Source organism: Prosopis cineraria, unplaced genomic scaffold (assembly GCF_029017545.1).
Source record: "Prosopis cineraria cultivar Desert tree isolate PC_DT_omini unplaced genomic scaffold, ASM2901754v1 PC5, whole genome shotgun sequence".
Lineage (NCBI taxonomy): Eukaryota > Viridiplantae > Streptophyta > Magnoliopsida > Fabales > Fabaceae > Prosopis > Prosopis cineraria.
This window is the reverse complement of record NW_026555336.1, coordinates 33,107,791-33,130,158: the sequence shown is the minus strand read 5'-3', so window position 1 is coordinate 33,130,158 and position 22,368 is coordinate 33,107,791. Positions and strand designations below refer to the sequence as shown.

Genomic DNA, 22,368 nt, shown 5'->3' with positions numbered 1-22,368 from the left:
TATTTACATACAGATTATTATTAATTGTTCTATTTCATTTGTTTATTGCCTTACTTCACTTGTTTATTGCTTTCACTTGATCATTATCAAACTTTTACTTGATTTCATTCAAGGGAAATAAACAAGTGAAGCAAAGTCATTAACAATATTTGGTAAATAAATAAACAAATGAAGTGGAGTTATTAATAAGTGAAATAGGGAAGTCTTGCTATTAATTTAAAGGAGAGGGGCAATTTTATCATTTTTTTTAAAATTTAATATTAAATTAATACCCCTAATCTGCAATAAAATTTTAAAAGTTTTGAGTGTAATTAAGTATGGTTAAAGGATTTTTATTAAAATTCTCCACTTCCTTAAATATTGTGAGTCATTGTACTAATCACAGTTCTAATCATTTGATGGATTTATGTAATTATGTACTGTACTCTCAAACACAGCCATTCTACATACACGTATAGTTACTTGAAAGTTACTTGTAATAGTTAATTCTCATGAATACACCTTTTACACATTTCAAAATTCACACTTCCTTTAGTACGTATTGCAAGATATTTTAAAATTATACATTCTTTTTATATTTATTATTATTTAATAGGTTTTGTTTTCAACCAAAAAAATCTTACTCCCTCCTTTCCAAGTTAACATGTTTTATTAGTATCAAAAAAAACTTTAAAACTCATTAACTTTATCTTAAAATTTAATAATCTCTCAATTTTGCTCATATTAAATATACATATTTTAATAATATATTTTTTCCCTTTAACATTTAATGGATAGTAAAAGAAAAAGTTTGTGATGAAAATTTAATAACTTAACTTATAAATAGGATTAAAAAAAAATTTTTTTATCTGTCTTATAAATAAGAACAAAAGGAGTACACTTCTAATTAAGAACATTGTTGAAGAAACTATATTGATAATACCTTAAAAGATCAAAAATGCATTATATTTTTTAATATGATATTTTGAAAATAGTATTTTATAATGCTAGATAGAGGAAGTGTGCAAGAAACACTATTAAGTGGCAAAGAGTTCTCAAATGGTGCGTCAGTGTCTTTATTGTATGAGCTATAAATATAATTACGTTTTTTGAGTTGGGTGTTCTCTGAGGTGAATTTTAATTTATCTGGGAGGAATTTGTAAAATTTATAAGGACAAAAATCTAAGATATAAAATTAAGTCTATTGATTTTTATTAAATTTTATTAAAATTAAACATGGATCCTTTAAAAAATGTTAATTGTACAGCCTTTTTACATTAAGAAAAACTTTATTTTTATTTATAAAAATCATTAAACCTCCAATAAAAATAAATACATAAATAAATAAATGCAAAACAGAGATTTTTGTTATCTTTAATGGAAAATTTCGAAAACATTTCAAAGACAGGAAAATTAAGAGGAGTTTATATAACATATCATTTATTTCAAGTTAAATTCATGTAAGTTTTAAAATAAAAATCCGGCCAAAAAAAGTTTTGAAATAAACAGAAATTTATGTAATTTTAATGAAATTTAAATAACTTATACTATTAATTAATAGATAAAAAATATGTAATTTTATAAATATATGTAATTTAAATCTTAATTCTTTTATTAGAAAATAGTAATAATATTCTATTTTTAAGGTTTTTTATTTTTCTATGTGATAAAATGCTGTTACTGTATAAATCATCAATTTTTATAGCTTTTCAAGTTATTAAACTATATTATATTGGGATAAGATTTGATTAAAATTATTTTATATTTTTAAACAAAAGAAGTATACATTTAAAATACTAGAAATGTTTTGCACTTATAAACATACTCCTTTATATTATACTCATCTAAAATATAAATATTTTTCTTTAGCTAACTTTAGTTCAAAATATAAGTAACCTAATATATATAATAAAATCACCATTTTACCCCTTATGTTTATTAATTTAGATATTTGTATAAGTGTATTTCTCACTAATCATAAAGTGCTTTAGTAATTTGAACTAGAGGTAAAATGAAAAATAATACTCCTTCTGTCTTTATATATAATAGGTTTTTTAGAACATTTTTTGTCTCTAAATATGAGAAATTATTAGCATATTTTTGAATAAATGGACTATTATATCCTTATTAAATTGAAATGAAAAAAATATAAGTACTCTTATTAATTTATTTTAAAAAAATATTTATTTTTTATTTATAATAATTAGGGATAAAATTAAAATATTATTGTGTTTTTAATTAGATAATTAACTTTTATTAATTTGTATAATTTATTTAAAAATATTTTATATATAAAAATGAAGGGAGTATATATTTTTATAAAAATGAGAATTTTATTAATATACATAACTTTTTAAAAAATTATTTATATTTTGAACCAAAGTCAGTATTTTTTTAACCGAGCTTTAATGATTTTTTTTCCTTATTGCTTCGACTAGACGGAGAGCATTTAATTTCAAAGGATCTGTGTCTGTCGTTTATTGGAAAACTTAAAAACATAAACAATAAAAGAGAATATCTGCCTTTTTAGTATTTTCTGTCCTCACCCATTCCAATAACAAGATTCTCTTCATAATTTGATGTTTCATAATGCTTCATGTTTATGAAATAAACTACGATAATAAAATTACTTACACACACAATACGAATATATTTATTTTTTAAAGATAAATTACAACAACTGCACTCACTCATTTATATTTATCATAAGAGAAGCAAATGTGTCATTGCGGCACAAAGACCACCGGCCACAATATGGATTTATTAATCAACAGAGTATCAAAATACAAATTTTCTGCAAAATATTTTCAAACCTAATCAGCCATATTTATTTTTTTTGAAAAATAATAAGTGTAAGTAGGTCATCTTAATTATCTTATTAATAGGTAGTTTCTTAATTTATTATAGAATAAATGAGCCAATTACCTCCTAAATTTTAGATTTAGTACCACATGTTTTGAAATTGTGCAAATTGTTTCCCTAACTTTTAAAAATTATGCAATTTGACCTTTGATATTAACAAAAGTCAACTCTAATAAAGCTAAAAAAATCGGCTAGTACAACACTAAAGGATCGTCATTTGATGAGCTCGAACATAAAAGAGTTAATTTGTTTGAGCTCACTTACCCTTTAAAACCCTTATATGTGAAGTCCAACCCTCTAACAAGCTCATAGATAGCCTGTGAGCTTTGAGCCATTTTACCTATTTGTTTTTTGTATAGTTTTTTATCAATTGAAAATACTTAAATAGACTTAAATGAGCTAAGAAAATTTAGATTAGAATTATTTTTATATAAAGAAGTTTTAAAAAACTATACGCAAGCTTAAATGTGCAGCTCTCAATCGATTTGGGCTAGCCCATTTTATGATTCTCATGGTCTTATATGTAAGCTCAGATTGACAAGCTTGCCCATTTTCTTGGCTCTAAACTCTAATAATTAGTTGATAAAAAAAGAACGTTAAAAATTACAAAAAAAACAATAAAATTACAATAAATTACCTAAAAATTGTAGATAATGATTTGAAAAATTATAAAGAAATTGTAATTTTGTTAGGTCATTGTTTGTAAGTTTTTGATCTTTTTATTGTAATTTTTTTATTTCTTGTAATTCTCAGGCTCTTTTATTGTTAACAAACAATTAAAGTTAACTTTTATTATTAGCCTCGTTTTCAAAGTTGAAAGAACAATTTGCATAATAAATAAGTTCAAGATCTATAGTGCTATTAGACCTAAAGTTCAAAGGTAATTTACTCATTTACCTTTTATTATAATAAGTTATATTAGTAAATCTTGGATTTTTAAATTTTATTTTTACAATTTAACAAGATTTTTATTCAGAAAATAAATCACATGGACCTATCCCTTTCTTAATTTTACTTCTAGTTGTTTTCTCTTATTATTGCACTAAAAATCTCTAAATTAACATATGAAATCAAGCCACATGGGATTAATTTAGGGGATGATAATAGGATAGAGTATGCGTATTGCAAGAGTCTAAATCTTCCTTATGTATCAAAATACCCACAGTTAGTGTTGGTTGAGTTGAGTAGATGATTACTATAGTATGGTCTGTTTAAAGGAATGATAAAATTTTTAATCCTTCAAGCTTATTTCAATTATCAATTTGATCTCTTAAATTCTTTTATCAATTTAATTCCTTAAATTTATCATAATTATCAATTTAGTTTCTATTATTTAAAGAATAAGTAATACTGTTAAAATTTACAAGGAAATATTAATGGCGACCATGCAGATTAATAAAAAAAATATAATTATTAAGATAGGAAAAATGGACTCTTAAATTTTTAAAAATAAAAAGCAAAATGTATCATAAGGAATTAAATTGATAAAAATTAAACTAATTTTTAGGGGCTAATTTATTTTCATTTAACTGTATATACATGTCAATTTATTAATATACTTTTCATATTAAATTAATTACTTGAGAGTTAATATGTGTTTCAAAGAAGTAACATTGATAATTTAACAAAAAACGCAAGAGGCCAAATTAATAAAAAATTAAATGTGAGAGATTAAAATTAATCAAAGCAGACCTGAGACAGCTTGAGTTTCATTATCCATTTAGTAAACATGAGTAAATATAAAATATAATTGTGAAATTCAAACTAATAACAATTTATCAAGCATGTTTTAATATTATCTATAACCTATAAGGCTATAATCATAATTATAATGAGAGTAGTATATTAGAATAAAAAAGGGACGAATATCTCGGAGAGGTACAGAACAAGAAGAGTAGTGCCAAAAAATATAAAAATTAATTAGATATTAAACTTGGAAGCAAAGCTAAGGATAAATGTCCAGCGTTACCTCAAAAATGGGAAAGTAATTTTTTTTCCCCAAGTTACAGGGTCAAGATCCTCGAGAAATTCTTGATGTCATCTCAGCCACACATGGATTGTCGTCTTTGTCTTGCTATGTTCAAGCTTATATTTAAAATAAAACAGTAGTATTTAGCTTTTGTTCGAAAAGATGAATAATATCTTTATTTTCTAATGAAATGATACCCGTGACCTATACATTTCGTACGTTAGGGTGACCCAGCAGTGGTGTCACTATTTAGGACACCATTCACATGCTTCCCTGCCAACTTGTTTCTTTTTTTAATTTGTTTTGACTATAAGCTTTTTCTTTTTTTCTTTTTGGGTGTGGGGTTTTATTTGGCTCTAATAAGTAAGCTTATTAAATTAATAAATGACAAACAAATAAATAATACTCCATCCATTTAAAAATATAAAATATTTTTAAAAAATTAAATATTTAAAAATATAGAGTATTTTTAATCTTTTAAAGTGTAATCATTGTCTTTTTCAAAAGTACTCCTATTAATAGTGAATTTATATTTATTATTGGGTGTTTAATTGAGGTAAATATGAAAAAATAAAGTTAGTTTAAAAGTAGATAACTACATTATTAGAGGTGAGATTTGATTAAAAATATTTTATATTTTTAAATTGAGAAAGTAATACAAGCACAATTCATGTATCAGTTTCCAAAACATTAATGGTGTTACGAAGGTTTTCACCTTTGAAGATGAATGCTTATAATGAATCAAATTATAAAGTCTTAGTTCAAATCAAATAAATTAGAAAGATTTAATTCAAAATTGAGATGAACTATGAGAATTTGTGAATTAGTATTTTTCATATGGGCCATTACATTATATCTACTTCATTTATATGCATGTGTGGAGTTTGTGTGAGGTAGATTCCAAGATTTTACAAAGTTAGGACAAGTTTTACATCTTAAAAAGTCAAGATCAAAGCAAGTTTTATGATTTAAAATGTTTGTAGGAGACTATTTGAAACCATCAATAAAATTAAAAATTTTGTTATAAAGGATTGGGCAATTAACTTTGATCATATATTAAGAGAAGCAAATAAATTTACTGATTTTCTCGCTCATTAGGCCTCTTAAAAAAATTTAAATTTTATGGAATCTAACATAACTTGATTTATATTCCTTTTCTACATGGGGGAGGGGCATTGTATAAGGACAAAAAAGTGTTTGTAGAAAAGGCAGGTTTTATGACTAAAAAAAATGTCTACAATAATACTTATAAATTATTTACTAATAAAATTTTATATCAACAAGTTTGGAATTTGCATATCTTGCAAGATATAAGCTAATTCTTATGAGCTTGACTATATGTCTATAATGACTATTGCATATTAATTTAATTTACTTAACTTTTTTCCAAAATGAAGGGCTCTATGAATGTTGGAAATAAATATTTTTTCTTTTTTCTTTTTGGGTTTATATGTCTGAAATGTGTAGAGAAATAAAGGGAATGAAGATAAGAAATTGCAGCAAAAAGGTGTGGTTTGTGTATTTAATTTGCTTAGAAAATGCAAGCAGTGAGTGGTCCCCGGACTTAGAAAACAAAAAAGTGGATAACACCGAAAGAAAAGTTGCTTCATTTAGGGGCAAAGACTCTGCACACCAAAAAAAAAAAAAAAAATGGCGCCTACTCTCTCCCAATATTTAGGCTTTAATTTATATAATTTACATTTTTTATCTTTTAAAAATAATAAACTACGTATTTATCCAGAAAACTACCAAGTGGGTCACTATCACAATCAATCATACCCATATCAAAATTGCCTGAATAATACTGATCAAAGTATATAGAGATTTTGAAGAAGAGTTGAATTGAAATTGAAGGACAAGCATGCTTAAATAAATGGTCACTTTTGGGAATAATAATGACATTCTCGATATGAAAATAATACTTTAATTAAAAGGAACCCAAATAAAAATGATGAATGAACCTAAAAGTGAAGGCAATGCATAATCATAGGAAGTGGGACCATCACTAACTAAAAAGGCAAAACCTAAAGAAGGAGATTGATTATCATATGTGCTTTACTTGATGCCATCAAAAAAATTCTTCATAAGATTTTTTTAAAAATAATATTAATATTAATAATAGTAATAAGGGAATTGGTAGGTGTGAGTGGTGTCTCATTATATAACTTTAGACAAACATGTGATGCATTTAATCATTTCCTATCCTCAATTCCTGGCCTCATTGTCCCACCCTAACATTATCAAACATTTTTTTAACTCCACTTAAAATATAGCCTATATATAAATTTTCTTGATATTTAATTTTATCTTCATTTAAATTAAAATATAACAATTTAGTAACTATATGGATTGTAAAATAGATCAATGTTTTATTAAATCATATATTTGTTTTATTCAGGTTAAATTTATCATTGCTTGTCAAATTTTAATTTAAAATTTTGATCAGGGAAATTATTTTGTTTATTAAACAAAAGAGTGCTCGCATAAGTCATGAGGAGACAAATTGGGCAGTCATAGTGAAGAGAAATTAAAAAAATATATATAAAAATAAAAAAAGCCCGGCCTCTGGAATGTTATAGTGTTGATGGTATTTTAAAGGGTAGGCCTGAACTGACTTTTAAAGGCTGACTTCTGGGGGCCTAAGGGTCAAACAAAACTTTGGGCTTTTAGGCCCATGAAATATTCGGGCTGGGGTAGTGCATACATGAGACATTGCCCCTGCACAAGTTTTTTTGGCACAAATTTGTCAATAAGTAATTGTTATTTACCCAAAAAAAAAGTAGTTGTTATTTAAAACAAAAAAAATGACGTTATTTTTCTAGGGCTACACGTTTTTCATTATTTCAATGGAAAAAAGGGAAAATGACAAATAAATTCGGTTGAAACAAATAAATGATAAAATAGTATTGCAAAATGGATAATTACTCTGAATTTTCTAGAGACTTATTCATCATAAATTAATAATAAAAAGTAGTTGTTAAAATATAAACTAAAGTTATTAATAATAAATATAAAATTATTAATATAAGAAACATAATTGTTACTGTATGAATAAATTAAAATTATGATCAACTGTGCTGTTACTTGTTAATACTTAAACTGAAATTGTTAACAAAAAAAAAATTTGCTATTGCATAATTAAACTAACAATTACACTTTTTATATTAACAACTTTACTTTTTATATTAACAACTTTAGTTTAGGTATTAATAACTATGCTTTTTTATTATTTTAATTAGGGTCGTAAATGTAATTTCAAAAAAAAAAAAGAATTTATGTCAGATAAGTCTCTAAAGACTTCAAAATACTTACAATATTTTGTGACACTTATTTATTATTTGTATATTTTGATAAGATTTACTTGTCATTCTTCCATAAAAAATGAGTCATTTTGTCACTGTATATATATATATATATAGCCTTTTAGAATGAATGGTTACTTCTTCTTATAAGTCATTTCATATGAAAAATGAATTATTAATTCTTTTCTTCCAGTTTTATTATTGCACATTTTTTTATGAGTAAAGCAAAAGGTTACGTTAAAAAAAATTATTTTAAAGATGATGTATTTGATGAGGATAAATTGAGAAATCTCTTTTCTACTTTAGACATTATCTATAATTTAATTATATTTTCTTAATTTTAGTGAGACAGTTAAAATGACTTATAATTTATATATATGGTTGAATAAACATTGACAAAAATTAATTAACTCACACAATTTAAGAAATTAAAGTCAATTAATCCTAATAATTATGCTTGACTTTAAAAATTTTGAACTAAAATGTCCCTTTCTTCTAACTTAATAATAATATCATTTAATAAACATAAAGGGCCTGTTTAGTTTAACTTATTTCATGAAAAAATAACTTATTGGTTCAAAAAAAAATTATTTTGTAAGTTTTTATTAGTTTGTTTACACTTTTAAAAATAATCCAAAATTAAAAAAATAGATTTTTAGTTATTTTAAGAAGTTACTTTGCATAACTTTTAAAAATAATGTATGCAATAGATGAAAAAAAGTGTTTTAAAGAAGCAGTATATGTAAAAATATCATGAAATTTTAAAATAATATAATAATAATTTTTTTATAAAATAAAAATCAAGGAATATATTTTAAAATTTTAGAATAACTAACTAATAATTACTTTTTTATTATTGCAACTAATATAAAATAATGTCTAATTTTTATAAAATCTCTATAAAATTAATATCTTTTTATAAAATCTCTAAATTATGCAAAAATTACTTATTTTTAATTTTAAACAAACGGGCTCAAAATCAACTAATCCATCTTTTGAATAGGTAAAAGAAAATGCTTAATTACAGTAAATTGAATTCAAAAAGATGTAGCCCTCCCACATTCTTTAAAGAAATAATAATGTTATAAAGGCTTCTGTAAATTTTATGGGAAACTTGTACTTAAAGGTTCCTGGAGATCAACAATGGCACAGAAGTATTGTAGGATTATGAAATTTCTTTGCACATCAATAGGACCTAGATAAAATTATATTTGATTGCAAAAAGACTATATTGCCCTCAATATTTTGCATCTTTCTCATGGCCATTTTGATTGTGTGGTTAGCATGAGTGTTTGTTAATTTACTGTGGTTATTTGTTACAAATGGATGAATACTTATTGGTACAGCATTTGCATCTGTCTAATTGTTTTAATTAGGCTTGTTATACTTTAAACTTGTTAAAACACGCACGATGCTTATTAATTCAACACAATTGCTTGTCAAAAAATGAATGACCACTTATTGATAGACCATCTACACTTTGCCTATGTTTTTAATTAGGCCTTGTCACATTTTAAATTCATTAAAACACACATGAGAACTTGTTAATTCAACATGGTTGCTTGTAAAAAAATGAGTGACTACTTATTTTTTATAGCATCTAAACTTGTCCATTTTTTTAACTAGGCCTTGTCACATTTTAAACTTCTTAAAACATGCATTGGGTGCATTTCACTTAAAAAAAAAAAAAGACCATTTGCAGGTATAACATCTACACTTGTCTATTTTTCAATCAAGTTGTGTTACTTTAAACTTGTTAAAAACACGGATGGTTGATTGTTAATCTAACATGATTTCATATCAATTCATATGTCATATTGGGGGTAATTTGTTCCTTTTCCAATCAAATATAATTTCATTTATATCCATTGGATGTGCAATGAAATTTTAAAATCTTAGGATCCTTCAATGCTATCTCCATGGGTCCTTCAGTGCAATTTTTCCAAAATTTTTATTGTTTTGCTTATGAGAAAAGAGAAAAAAAAAGGGGATTATAAATTTGTTTTGATTTCATTAAAAAACAGAGCGAACATATATTTTGTGTTTGTATTTTGCAAGACCCAAACTCGAAATCTTATATGTCATTTGGTGCTATATGTGCTCACTCCCAATTATCATTGGTGGATCAGCCACTATTTTATACAAATTCAAACACCACATGCATTTATCTAATTTAATTGTTTGATAAATATTGTTCAAGCATACAATATTTTTATTAGGAACTGTGATCCTAAACACATAAAAAGACACACACGTAAAACTTGAATTTAAATTCTCTAAAATTGATATTGGTGAATTTTTATGAAATTTTCCTTTTTAAGAAAGAGAGAAGATTTTATATTTTATTTACAAAATAATAAAATATATGAAAATATTTAAAAATTAAAAAATTTACACAAATTTGCTAATCTCAACTCGAGAGAAAGTAAATCCCTAAAACTTTTTGCTTACTTTAATTTCTTCAACATTCCTACGTGCATGCATGACAAATAAAATATGAATAATAATCTGCCTTCATCACATCATCTGAACTTTTAAAAGTGGTTTACCAAACAAGTACTAAAATTCAAACAAATAAATGGCTAATTAAGAATCATGATGGTATAGTAAAGTCTCATAAATGTGTTGTTGAGTAGTCACTTCCATCAAGGTAGTTATAGAATTGACATGAGGTGCAACACTGCAACTAATCGAAATTAAAGAGTTTTATGAAAAAAAATACAAACATATATATATATATATATATATTGATGAGTCCTATTTTGTTTAGGGTTTGATGAAAGCGCTGCTGAGGGCTTACTTTCAAATTCAATGATTGGGTTGGTGATTCCACCACCTTTTCTTATCTCTTTTGTATTTTTGAGTACCTTTTGTTGCTTTATCATTCTTTTTCACTTAAAGTTCCTTGTCTATTTCTACTTTCAACTCATTCTCCACCCACATCATTAAAATAAACTCTCATTTAATTTAATACATCAAAACTTAAAAATATAAAAAGAGACAGCAACAACGTTTAAAAGTTCAGTACGTAAATTGCATATTTTTTATATAATGTGAAAATACATAGCAACAACGTATTAAACTGCACAGTAGGCAACGTAACATAATATAGAGATGGATTCATTGTACCAAATACTAGCAAGCGGGCTGGTGAGTTATGAGATTAGGTGATGAATTATATATAGGAAATATTATTGATCATTGATGATTGAAAGTTCTTGTGTCACCTGACTGTATTTGCACCTCAATAAATAAATTAAAAAAAAAGAAAGAAATTGGCCATTATAAATTTTTAGAGATGATTCTACTATCATTTGGTCAAAACATATTGACTCTCAAGCAAGGGGAAAAATGTACTTTTATGAAGAGATGCCTTGTACGGTTAACTTTGAAAGTAACTGTATTATGATATGTAATAAATTTACTCTATTATGATATGAAGTATCATGGATTTGAGTTTTCTTTTGCTGTACTTTATTTTCAAATACCTAAAATCTCAACATTTCATTTTAATTAATAGTAAAAGAAATTTTATTTAATTATTCCAAGTGAAGGGTTGAAATTTTAGGTATTAAAAGGGACAACAAAGATGGTATAGTTGATACCTCAAATCTAGAGGATTATATTGTGAATAAATTTGTGATAGAAGGATTTGAAGAATATTTGATTTAGTTAGTTTCTTTCATCAAAATTATGATTTTGATGGTTTAAGTGTAATATCAAATTGGAAAAAACTTATATACTTAACATTATATTTAATGTACTCGTTTTTTATTAAATCAAGACATGCAGAGCTTTTATATATTATTTATGCTATAATAGATTCATGTTATTAATGTTATTAATATATTAAGATTCATTTATTATGACTTAATTGGATGGATATAAGTATATTTAGTTTCAAGGCTTTTTATGGAATAATAACTAAAGATAATTAATACCTTTTTTTTTTAATTAAAGATTCTAATACTCCCTCCGTCCCAAAATATAAGATACTTTTAAATAAAATTTTATATACCAATAAATCTTATTAGATACACTTAACTACCTTATATTTTCAAAATGAAAATATAAACTTTTAAAAATACCCATAATTTAATATATTAAAAAAAGAGATAGAAATTAATTATAGAGAGTGAAAGGATAATATTAAAATTAATGTATTTAATAAAAATTTAATCTACTCAAAGTATCTTATATTTTAGGATAATTTTTTTAAATGCCTTATAATTTAAAATGAAGGTAGCACTACATTTGACTGATTCAAAAATATGCTTACCTTGATTGCCTGCATGTCTGACAAGCTTATTGAACACAAAACTAACATTGACCGCTGACTAGGGAACCTTTAGGTTGCAATTTATTGTTGGATGAATAATAGAGAAGTCTTAAAAAGAATAATTAATTCAAGCTAGATTTTAAACATTAAATTTTAATAATTTATAATTTAATTTTATAATTTTATAATTATATTATGATAAATTTATAATTTATATTTTAAATTTTAACAAAAAAATAAAATTTTTTATTCTTCAATTATATTAAAATTTAAAAATTACAATCTCACAAGCATCCTGCCGAAATCCCCAGAAAAAGAGATAATTATTATGCCACTGAGAAATTACAAAGGAATGTCAGCGTGTCAAGTACAGGAGTCACAGGCTCTAACTAGACGACACGTGGACAGGAAAAAGTGCGTCCTTGAATTCAGTTATCTTTTTGCCGCGAAATCATGGAAGACGGAGTGGGGGAAGAAAACTAAATAAAAAATAAAAATTAACAGACCGAGAGAAATTAAGGGAGGGACGGAAATGGATGGGGTATATACTGACAGCAACGAAGTAGGATCCGAATACAACGGACGCTGCGTTGAAGTTTTGAAATTGTTATTCTTTGTTTGTGTCTCTCTGGAATTTTTGGAACAGCTTTTGTGTTATTCTTTCGCATTCAGAGACAAAAGAAACAACAGAGAATAACACACGGAGAGACAGGGACAGAGGAATCCTAGTTCCTTTCTGGGAACGACGATTCCTCGTTTATGCTTCAACTTCTCCTCGCTTCTTCAACCCAACACAATCCCCTGCCTCACCTCTCAGGTCCTTCTTCTTCTTCATCATCACGAAAATCTCAGTCTTGAATCACCCTTTTCTAAATTTCTCGTCCATGTTCTAAATCTGTTTTCTTGAGTGCACCTGTTGAATAATGAAGTTTCTCTCCTCATTTTGTATCCTGTTTTGTTTTGTTTTATCTGCCAACCTAGCCTGATAATGCTTCTAATATGAAGAGTGATACTTGCCTGGGCGAGCTAAGTTATTTTTTCTATTGGGAATATTATGCATGTTTGAACCTGGAATTTTAGGATTGATTTGTAAATGCTTGTCACTTGCTGATGGATCTATATATTAATTTCTCAGGCGAACTTCACAGGTTCGTCTACTTGTGGGGTTTCACTTTTAAATTTTACAGTTGGTTTGGGATGAGGAGAACATTTTCCCCTCTGTAAATTTTCAATTTGTTGAAGGTATGTCCTCAATATTTGACTTGGGCTTGTTCTAATTGCCTAATAAATTGTTTTCAAGCCTCTTCTCTATTTACTTGAATTATGACATTTTATTGGTTTTTATTCTGCATGTTTCTTAAAGGTAACTTTTACTGTTTGAACGGCTGCAGGTTATTTCTTCTCAGAGAGAATAAAGGCTCTGTGCCTGAATTTTTTACTGAGCTGGCACCACTATATTATTAATTGCAGCAATCCCAAATCATGTTGTCAAAGTTATTGAAAAAGCTGGGAGCTTCCATGGGAATCTGTTCTTCCACATCAAACAGGAAGACCAGAACTCATAAAAGAAGGAATAGATTTGGGAGACGTAGATCCACTGCACTCCCTGATGTTCCTTTGAAAGGAGACTACCCTCATGGTGACTTTGTTCACTTTGATTTTGATAAGGGCACTTCGGCAGCGTGCCGGATATCCAATGTCTCGAACCGAATGTTTCATCTTACTCAGCTGCAATACCACAGCCACAGTCAACTTGAACCAAATGGTACCTTTTCTCTCTTGGTTTTGTCTTGTCTGCCACGTTGCTTGATATTTGTGGGATGTTTCTCACCACATTAGCCAATGTTAGGTTGTTCAAGTGTGAGTAGTAGAGTTAAGTGGATGTAAGAAGTCTCACATCAAATAAAATTAGACTTAATTATTAATACAAAATAAAGAAAAAGGACCCATTAACTTGAACCTTGAGGTTTTGGGTTAAGATGCAGTGTTATTTCACTACTCTTTGCCTATTTGTTCTCTCATCTTGTTTCTGAGCGGTTGCTTCCTATTCCTAACAACAAATTTGATGGATTTTCTAGTTCTAATGATTGATGAGAATTTCTTTCATATATATATATATATACACGCACATGCTGAGAACTGATTTTACAGGAACATGCCAAGATGAAGCATGGTTTGACTCTTCTAGTATGATAGAGTCTGATTCAGATGACGATTTTAGCAGTGTGTATGGAGGTAATGCATGTAAATCTTATCAAAACTTGGAGACTGACTGAGGATTGAGACTTCATGTTTGTTTAAGAGGTCTCTTGGTTTTTCCCCCCTTTGCGGCTGACTGCTTGTTTTCCTTTTTGTGAATGATACTGCAGGGAGCATCACAAATACTCAGTTACTTCAGTATGAAACTTCATCATGTTTTGTAGATTCAGAGGGAAAATATGAGGAATATTATGAGAGCTACCTCAATATTAATGACACGAATCAGAATTCTCAATCGTCTCAAATAAAGCAGTCGAGAGTTATCATGGTTTCGGTGAAGAGGACGTCTGTTGATGGAAATGAGAAGACTGAGCTGTGTAAGTACATGATACAGAATTTCTTATAAACAATGATTAGTTTGTTGTGTATCAGAACTTTTGGTCATATAGAATAATATAGAAAGCCTAAATGTACAAATACTATTATATATGCCTTAACATTTAGAACTTCCTTTTCCAACCTTAAGAATCTAATTGTTTCCAAAGATATGAGGAAATACTATTCCATTACATGTTTCATTCTTGATTGACCCTGACTTAGTTTCCTATATATAGAATTTAATTTAATCCTGTCAGAGTAAAATGTGAAAATGTTATGTTAACAAAATTGAGTGGATGTCAGGTGCATCTGAGAAGTTTCTTTATCGTCCCAGATCAGGGCTTCAAATTCCATGTTCAAACGAAGATAAGCCATTGCCTGGTTCTTGGTCTGCTCTTTCGCCTTCAGTCTTCAGTGTCCGTGGCAAAAACTATTTCAGGCATGTCCACAAATTGTATATGTCAACCTTTTGACATGTTTAATGCATCTATCTTTTGTTTCCTTGGAAAGATTGAATATTTATGTTCTAGTAATTAACTAAGCAGAGATAAGCAGAAGTCCCCTGCTCCAGATTGCAGCCCTTATATACCCATAGGTGCTGATTTGTTTGTCTGCCCAAAGAAAATAAGTCACATTGCTCAGCATATCGAACTTCCTTCAATCAAAGCACACGACGAAGTACCTTCTCTCCTTATTATAAATATACAGGTTAAGTTTCCATTCTAAACTATATATATAGCACATCTTGTTCTATGATTTTTATTTTTTCATTCGAGCATATAACAAATTGTGCTGCCCTCTCCAGTTGCCTACATACACTGCCAGCATGTTCGGTGATAATGATGGGGAGGGCATGAGTCTTGTATTATATTTTAAAGTGTCTGATAATTTTGACCAAGAGATCTCTCCTCACTTTCGGGAGAGCATCAAGGTAATTTCTCCCATCAATAGTAGCAACTTTTATTTTAAATCTGCAAGTTTACATATTTAAATGAACCTTTCACTGTAACAGAAATTAGTAGCTGATGAGATGGAAAAGGTGAAAGGATTCGCATCAGAAAGCATGGTTCCCTTTAGGGAAAGGCTAAAAATTTTAGCTGGTGTTGTTAATCCAGAGGATCTTCATCTTAGTTCTGCAGAGCAAAGGCTTATAAATGCCTATAATGGCAAGCCAGTGCTTTCGCGTCCTCAGCACAATTTCTTTACGGTACATACAAGCTCACAATTTTTTACATGACCTCTTCATACAGGAAGTTTAGAAAATATTTCATGTGGTGTCATTCTAGAAGATCATGAAAGCGGCATACTTTATGTTTGTTTGGTTTAACAAAGCATTTACCATGCTTAGACAAACATGAACTTGGTAGAGAATACAGATCATTGGTTTAGTTTTATATATTCTACCTTTTATTTTAGCGAAAGATGAAGCTTGCTTTACAATACAGAATGATTCTTCTGCTCCTGAAGCTCTCAATATTTGCTGTGTTCATTAATTGCAGGGACCTAACTACTTTGAGATTGATCTGGATATTCATCGCTTTAGCTACATTTCTAGGAAAGGACTTGATGCGCTTCGAGACCGTACAAAGCATGGAATACTTGATCTGGGCTTAACTATCCAGGTATAGCATGTTTTACATTATTCAATGAAAACAGTTTTGATATACTAGCTTCTGCAAAATGCCCACTTTTGTAATCCATGCTTGCTTATCTCATAGTTACCTTGATTGGGTATTCTTTAGTCACCTTTCTCTCTTATCTGCATTGTTTTACATTTTATTCGAAGAAACTATCAGAATTTTCTATTTTCATAAAGTAAATGTACTCCTTCCAATCCTAAATATTGGAGCTAGATGAAGAGTTTTGTATGGTTCTAAATATAAGACCTCAATCTCTTTTGTCTCCCTCATTTATTATTTTTCCCCAAACTACCTCTATTGATTGTTTGCATTAATAAGGGTAGTTTCTACTTTTAACGATTAAAATAGGGGCATTTTAGGGAGACTAATACACATTACAAATAACTAACTCAACTAATTTCCTTAATCTATGTGAATTAGTTATCTAGTTTCTACATTTAGAGCTAGGGAGAGTATGCGGGTTTGTCACACAATCACGTTCTACGTGAGAGTATGAAAGAGGAGTGTGTGATTAAGAATAAGCTTCCATTTTCATTCTCTCTCTCTCTCTCTTGATATGCTTTAACAGGCACAAAAGCCAGAGGAATTGCCGGAGCAAGTATTGTGCTGTGTACGTTTGAATAAGATTGATTTTGTTAACCGTGGTCAAATTTCAAATCTTGTAACTCTACAAGAGGATTAATTCAGGTGGTTTAATGGGTAAGAGCCAGCTTCTTTCCCTCCTCTTTCAATGGCAGAATAAAACAATGAAGAAGGATGACTAGTAAAGAATTGGCTTATTTGGTGCCAATACCATACCATTTTTAAAGTATCTAGAGGGGAAAAAGGGAAAAAAAAAACGGGAAGAAGAGGAAGCAAATTTGAAGAAAGTTTAGCTTTCTTTCTGTGATATGTATATAAAGGTGTTTGAATATATATTATGATTGTCATGTTGCTGTAAAAATCCCAAATTGTACTCAGTATGACCAATCTTTCTCATCTCTGAGATGTGTCTCAAGTACCCATACATCATAAGTTCATGTTCCCAGAGATGGACAGGTGAATATATTTTCTTTCCCTACACCAATTTTTTTTTTTTTTTTTTGGTGGATCTCATCTTATCTCCTAGCTGTAGGCACTAGGCAGGCATGAATCTCATCAGAAGTGAGCCATTTTGTTGCAGAGTCTCTGATGTTCTGATAGCTTCATATTATTTCTAGTTTTACTGTAACTAGAAGTGACCCCTGCAGGAGAATAGCATCATGCAACCTCAACAAAAATCATCATTGTGTGTCCAATGATTCTACAGTAAGAATCCATTCTGATTTTATTTATTTAATGATGATGATGATGATGATTTTTTGTCTGTCAATGCTTAACTGGGTCGCAAATGCCAACATGATAATAGAGATATAATTACAAGTAATGAAAGTTGCATTTTATATGATTCAAAAAAGCCTGATGCACTAACATCAAAGTCAACAATGCCAATTTTTATATGATTCAGAAATTTCTCAGCAATGAATTACAAGATGAAACCATGAAAAACCAAATTTAATACACAGAAGGCACAACTGGTACACAACTTCTAGACCCTTTGATCCCTATACGGCTATACCCCACTGTATCAAAACTTTGGCCCTAGATTGAAAATGAAGATGCACAGAACATCAAAGAACACATGACTATGGAATTGTAAATTCCCATATCAGTTTTAAGACTATCTAATTTAAAACCAGTAATAATCTGATGTAGCATTACAGAAGAGAAGAACAAAGTGTTATAGTAACAACATCTAAGTTTTATCCTCGGATTATACCTGGTGTTGCAGCCTGTGTCTGCAATCCTAAACTAGGTTATCTGTTCATTCTTCAACCTAAGACGTGCCACAGGCTGTTGCTGCTGATTGGCCCCACCAATACCTCCACCATTAATGAAACTAATTCTCTCTGGTATTGTGGTATTGTGGGGTCTAAGCTGTGATGCTGGGTTGTTGGCAATAGTGTGGCTGTTGCTTTTAGCTGCTGGCACGTTGTGGTTGTGTTTTCCTTCATATGTTGTAATGACAGCTTTAGGATCCGAGGATGCCCTCTCGACATGTTTCCGAACATTGCAACCTGTGGTGGTGCACTTGTAGTAGCTCCTACACATGACAGAAACATCCGGCATTATTAAATTTTCCAGGACAATTCTAGACGAAGGATTGTTCATTGTCGTAGTATATATAATCTGAGTCGAGACAATGTGAATGATTAAGGTGAGTTTCATTGCAAAACACGTCTAGCAAATTGACGTAATTATTTTGTTGGATTTTTCACGTGCATGATCATCAATCAGTCCTGTTATTTATTAAAACTCAAATTTAATAATAGTTGATTATGAGTCATTCAATTCAAATTGTGGGATCCATATTAAGTTCACCTCACTAATTAAGGTAGGTCATGTTTATTGGGGGTTAATTAACCCCCTCCGGTTCATTTCCAACATACTTATCTTATTAAAATTAAAAAAAATTTAAAACTCCTTAACTCTCTAAAAAATTAATAAATTTTTAACTTTGTCACTTACTTTCTCTCACTAATATTTAATAGGAAGAAAGGAGAGAAGTTTGATAAAAACAATGACATACTTTATAAAGGACCAAAATATTATTATTTGTCTTTCAAATAAGACTAGAGGGAGCAAAAAGTAAGTCAATCTATTAATTAAGATCATACAAGAATGTGAATGAAAAATATAATTCTTTTAACAAATTACTCTACTTAAATGGCACTATAATAAATAATGTTACTAGTTTAGTCTAATCTTTTTGTTCAAGAGAGAGGCTATTTAGAGTATATATATTATCTGAGGGGAAGTGATATATATATATATATATATATAAACTACTATTTGACTCAAATTATCTAGCTTGATAGTACTCAACTTCAATTTTTTTTTCTATTAAAAAACATATCAAAACATATCAATTTACTGCGCCCCATGATAATATACTAATGGGATTTTAAGATTTTTAAAGCTATGTTCAATTTAACAAAAAAAATATCTTACAAGCAATGATTTTTTTTTGGCCAATAATCTTACATGCAATGATGAAAATGAAGTTTTTTTGGTTACTATATAGATCTTAATTATCAAATCTGCAGAACCACTGAAGAGATTCAACCAAGCTTTTCAAGTCATTATATTTTTTAAGGTGGTAAAATTTAAGTAAGAAGAAAAAATTGTAATTGCAAAAGAACTATATCGGAAAAAAAAACTTTATTAACTGCGCACTTAAAATAACAAAATTGGCTTGAAAGTCTTGATTAAGATCGTCCTTAATTAATGTATGATGTTTTTTAAAGAAAAGAAAAGAAAAAAAAAGGAGTTTGAACCCTAAATCTCATTCTTACCACCTAAACTAGCATTAATATGGATAAGCTAGGAAAATCAAATATCCCTTGAACAAGAAAAGGAATGTATTATGTATAAAAAAAAAGGAATGCATTATATTTTTTATCCTATTTATAAATTATCTTTAACATTTTTACTCGAACTAAAAAAAATTTTAGAAGATAAAATTCATTAATTTTATCTAAAAATTTAATAATAACGTAACTTTGTAAATAGAATTAAAAAAAATCATTCTCCCTCAATTCTAAAAATACTAAAACAGGACAAGAGGTATTACCCTGTAGTTCTGTACATGGACCCTAATTAATAAACGAGATTAATGATGTGCTCATCCTTACCCACCCACCCCCCACTTTCAAAAAAAAAAAAAAAAACAGAGAGATTAATGATGTACGAGGTATTTCACCTTGGGAAAGGGTTGCCTTTGACAACTTTTTGGCCATATTTTCGCCATCTATACCCATCGTCAAGCAGGTCTACTTCACTTGTTGTCTGCACAATGATCCTAGGTTCCATGGCTGTCCTATGCGAAGACACTGCCTCATGCACCATTGCTTCTGTATTTCTGCAGATTTCAAAATTTTCTCTTCTTTTAGGATACATATCAACTTCTTAATCATGAATATCATCAACACACACACACACGCTATATCACAGCCACAAAGAAAAAACCTTGCCTCCTCCTCTTTGGGTCAGGCTCGTCATTTTTCTCCTCCACTTCATCAGTATCGCGATAACCTGCTGCTTCCTCACTGTCATCACTTGATCCTTCTGCCACATGTTCGGGCGCTGTTGACTCCCTCCGGGTTGTTCCTCGCGCGTTAAAACTCTCGACATTCGAAGCTGCTGCTAATGCTGTGTCTTTTGCGTGCTTGTTGCTGCTGCTGGTGAGCCGAAGAGGTTGATGATTGTGTTGTCCTTTGTAAATGATGGCGACAACGTGGTCATCGTCGATGGATTTCTCAACCTTCTTCTTGACGGGGCAATTTGGATGCGTGCACTTGTAATAACTTCGAGGGAACTCACTTCCTTTCACCTGTTTCTGCCCATACTTGCGCCAGTTGAATCCATCGTCGGGACATTCCTTCATTGATAAAGACGACGTCCCAGAATCTGCGATTGATGATGCGCTTGGTGGCATCGTCTGAACTCGTTTGGCAATGGAAGTAAAAGAAGATGAATTTTCGTTGACCTGCATACCCTGGCCTGAGACCTGTGCTAATGATTAACCAGTCAACAAGACGATGATATATACAACCATATCATTCTTCTACAGTAGAAGCAATTCAGAAACGAGATTTAATTTAATTACCTGAGAAGCCGAAAAAAGCCTGGGGGGATCGAGGAAGCCAGATGGGCTCAACCCTGGCGAAACTGCCAGCATCGGCGGCTGCTCAACGGAAGGCCTATCCTGCTCCGTCAACAATGGAGACGGCATAGCGCCGGTGAGAAGCTGCGAGAAGGACTTGAAGTCGTCGTTCTCGTTGAAGAAATTCGAGACGAGAGTCATCGGACCAGGACTAAACCCGAAGCCGGAGCCGCCAGAGGACCCACCATTGAAAAGCGTGTCCATCGAAGTGCTTGGCTGAGGTGGAGGTGGAGGTCCTATCTTGGCCGGCGCCGACGAAGACGGTGGTGGTTGCTCACCAATTCCACCCATTGGAATGGATTAGAATTAGACAAAAGCCGAGCAAAATGAGAAAGACTAATAACACTTGCCCTTCGTCTAGATCTCGAAAAGTCCACGCACGCAGGGTAGCGCTTAGCAATTAGTTGGTTTGCCGAATTTGGAGGGCAAAAATGAAAAATCATAGGATGAGATTGGTTTTTCCTCTAACCTTGTTGGTGGTGGGGTCCATGTAATGGGATTAGCTAACTGTCACAGGACACAGGAGGCTATTGACCTGGACGACTTTGGGATTGCGTGCCTTTTGGGTCGTTGGCACAAATTGGACAGCGATGTCATGAAATGATAAGTGCAGCCCAATGATGTGGGGCCCTAACTATTCTTTCGACATTAGGCGTCTCGCAGCTGCTAATTGTTTTTTTTTTTTTTAATACAAAGGCCGCATATACTGTACAAGAAAAAAAATCAATTCATGTTAGAGCTTCTGCATCTTAAGGGCAATTCTACAAATAGTAACTTGATTGACATTCAATGCTTGATGAACAAACCAATTCACTTATCTATTTGCTTGTCTGAAAAGATAGTCCAAAGTAATAATTTAGTCTATTATGACTAAGCTCCTTATTTTGTTGATAATATTTAAGAGTAAGTGATTATGGGTTTTCACGTGTGAAAGCCTCAATTAGTTCATTAAATGCTGCTTACTAATTTACTATTACTCCCGTTAGTCCTTAAGGTACCCAACTTATCAAAAAATA

At 29.8% G+C, this 22,368-nt stretch overlaps 2 protein-coding genes across 4 annotated transcripts; one reads left to right on the top strand and one right to left on the bottom strand.

Moving 5' to 3' along the window:
- Positions 1-12,901: 12,901 nt before the first annotated feature.
- On the top strand, positions 12,902-17,588 carry LOC129311363 (uncharacterized). 2 transcript variants are annotated; one of them, XM_054953636.1, is made up of 11 exons: positions 12,902-13,208; positions 13,540-13,633; positions 13,783-14,156; positions 14,543-14,626; positions 14,761-14,967; positions 15,272-15,407; positions 15,514-15,676; positions 15,774-15,899; positions 15,981-16,175; positions 16,468-16,590; positions 17,177-17,588. In XM_054953636.1, the coding sequence occupies exons 3-11, from the start codon at positions 13,874-13,876 to the stop codon at positions 17,288-17,290; spliced, it is 1,431 nt and encodes a 476-aa protein (XP_054809611.1). In that variant the 5' UTR covers positions 12,902-13,208; positions 13,540-13,633; positions 13,783-13,873; the 3' UTR covers positions 17,291-17,588. The 2 variants fall into 2 exon arrangements, with proteins under 2 accessions (XP_054809611.1, XP_054809610.1); XM_054953635.1 differs by having other exon boundaries at positions 13,527-13,633.
- A 19-nt stretch (positions 17,589-17,607) lies between these two features.
- LOC129311364 (probable WRKY transcription factor 4) lies at positions 17,608-21,743 on the bottom strand. Of its 2 annotated transcripts, XM_054953639.1 has the most exons (5): positions 21,296-21,743; positions 20,661-21,196; positions 20,390-20,548; positions 18,407-18,730; positions 17,608-17,831 (listed from the first exon to the last, which is right to left on the bottom strand). In XM_054953639.1, the coding sequence occupies exons 1-4, from the start codon at positions 21,641-21,643 to the stop codon at positions 18,439-18,441; spliced, it is 1,335 nt and encodes a 444-aa protein (XP_054809614.1). In that variant the 5' UTR covers positions 21,644-21,743; the 3' UTR covers positions 17,608-17,831; positions 18,407-18,438. The 2 variants fall into 2 exon arrangements, with proteins under 2 accessions (XP_054809614.1, XP_054809613.1); XM_054953638.1 differs by lacking the exon at positions 17,608-17,831 and having other exon boundaries at positions 18,060-18,730; positions 21,296-21,742.
- Between the last annotated feature and the right edge of the window lie 625 nt (positions 21,744-22,368).

Coding starts and splice junctions, on each gene's coding strand:
- LOC129311363 (XM_054953636.1), top strand. CDS start 13,874: ATGTTGTCAAAGTTATTGAAAAAGCTGGGAGCTTCCATGGGAATCTGT. Junction 14,157..14,542: donor CAGTCAACTTGAACCAAATG/GTACCTTTTCTC, acceptor CTGATTTTACAG/GAACATGCCAAGATGAAGCA. Junction 14,968..15,271: donor AAATGAGAAGACTGAGCTGT/GTAAGTACATGA, acceptor AGTGGATGTCAG/GTGCATCTGAGAAGTTTCTT.
- LOC129311364 (XM_054953639.1), bottom strand. CDS start 21,643: ATGGGTGGAATTGGTGAGCAACCACCACCGTCTTCGTCGGCGCCGGCC. Junction 20,549..20,660: donor CCTGACCCAAAGAGGAGGAG/GCAAGGTTTTTT, acceptor TGAAATCTGCAG/AAATACAGAAGCAATGGTGC. Junction 18,731..20,389: donor AAAGGCAACCCTTTCCCAAG/GTGAAATACCTC, acceptor TGTCATGTGTAG/GAGCTACTACAAGTGCACCA.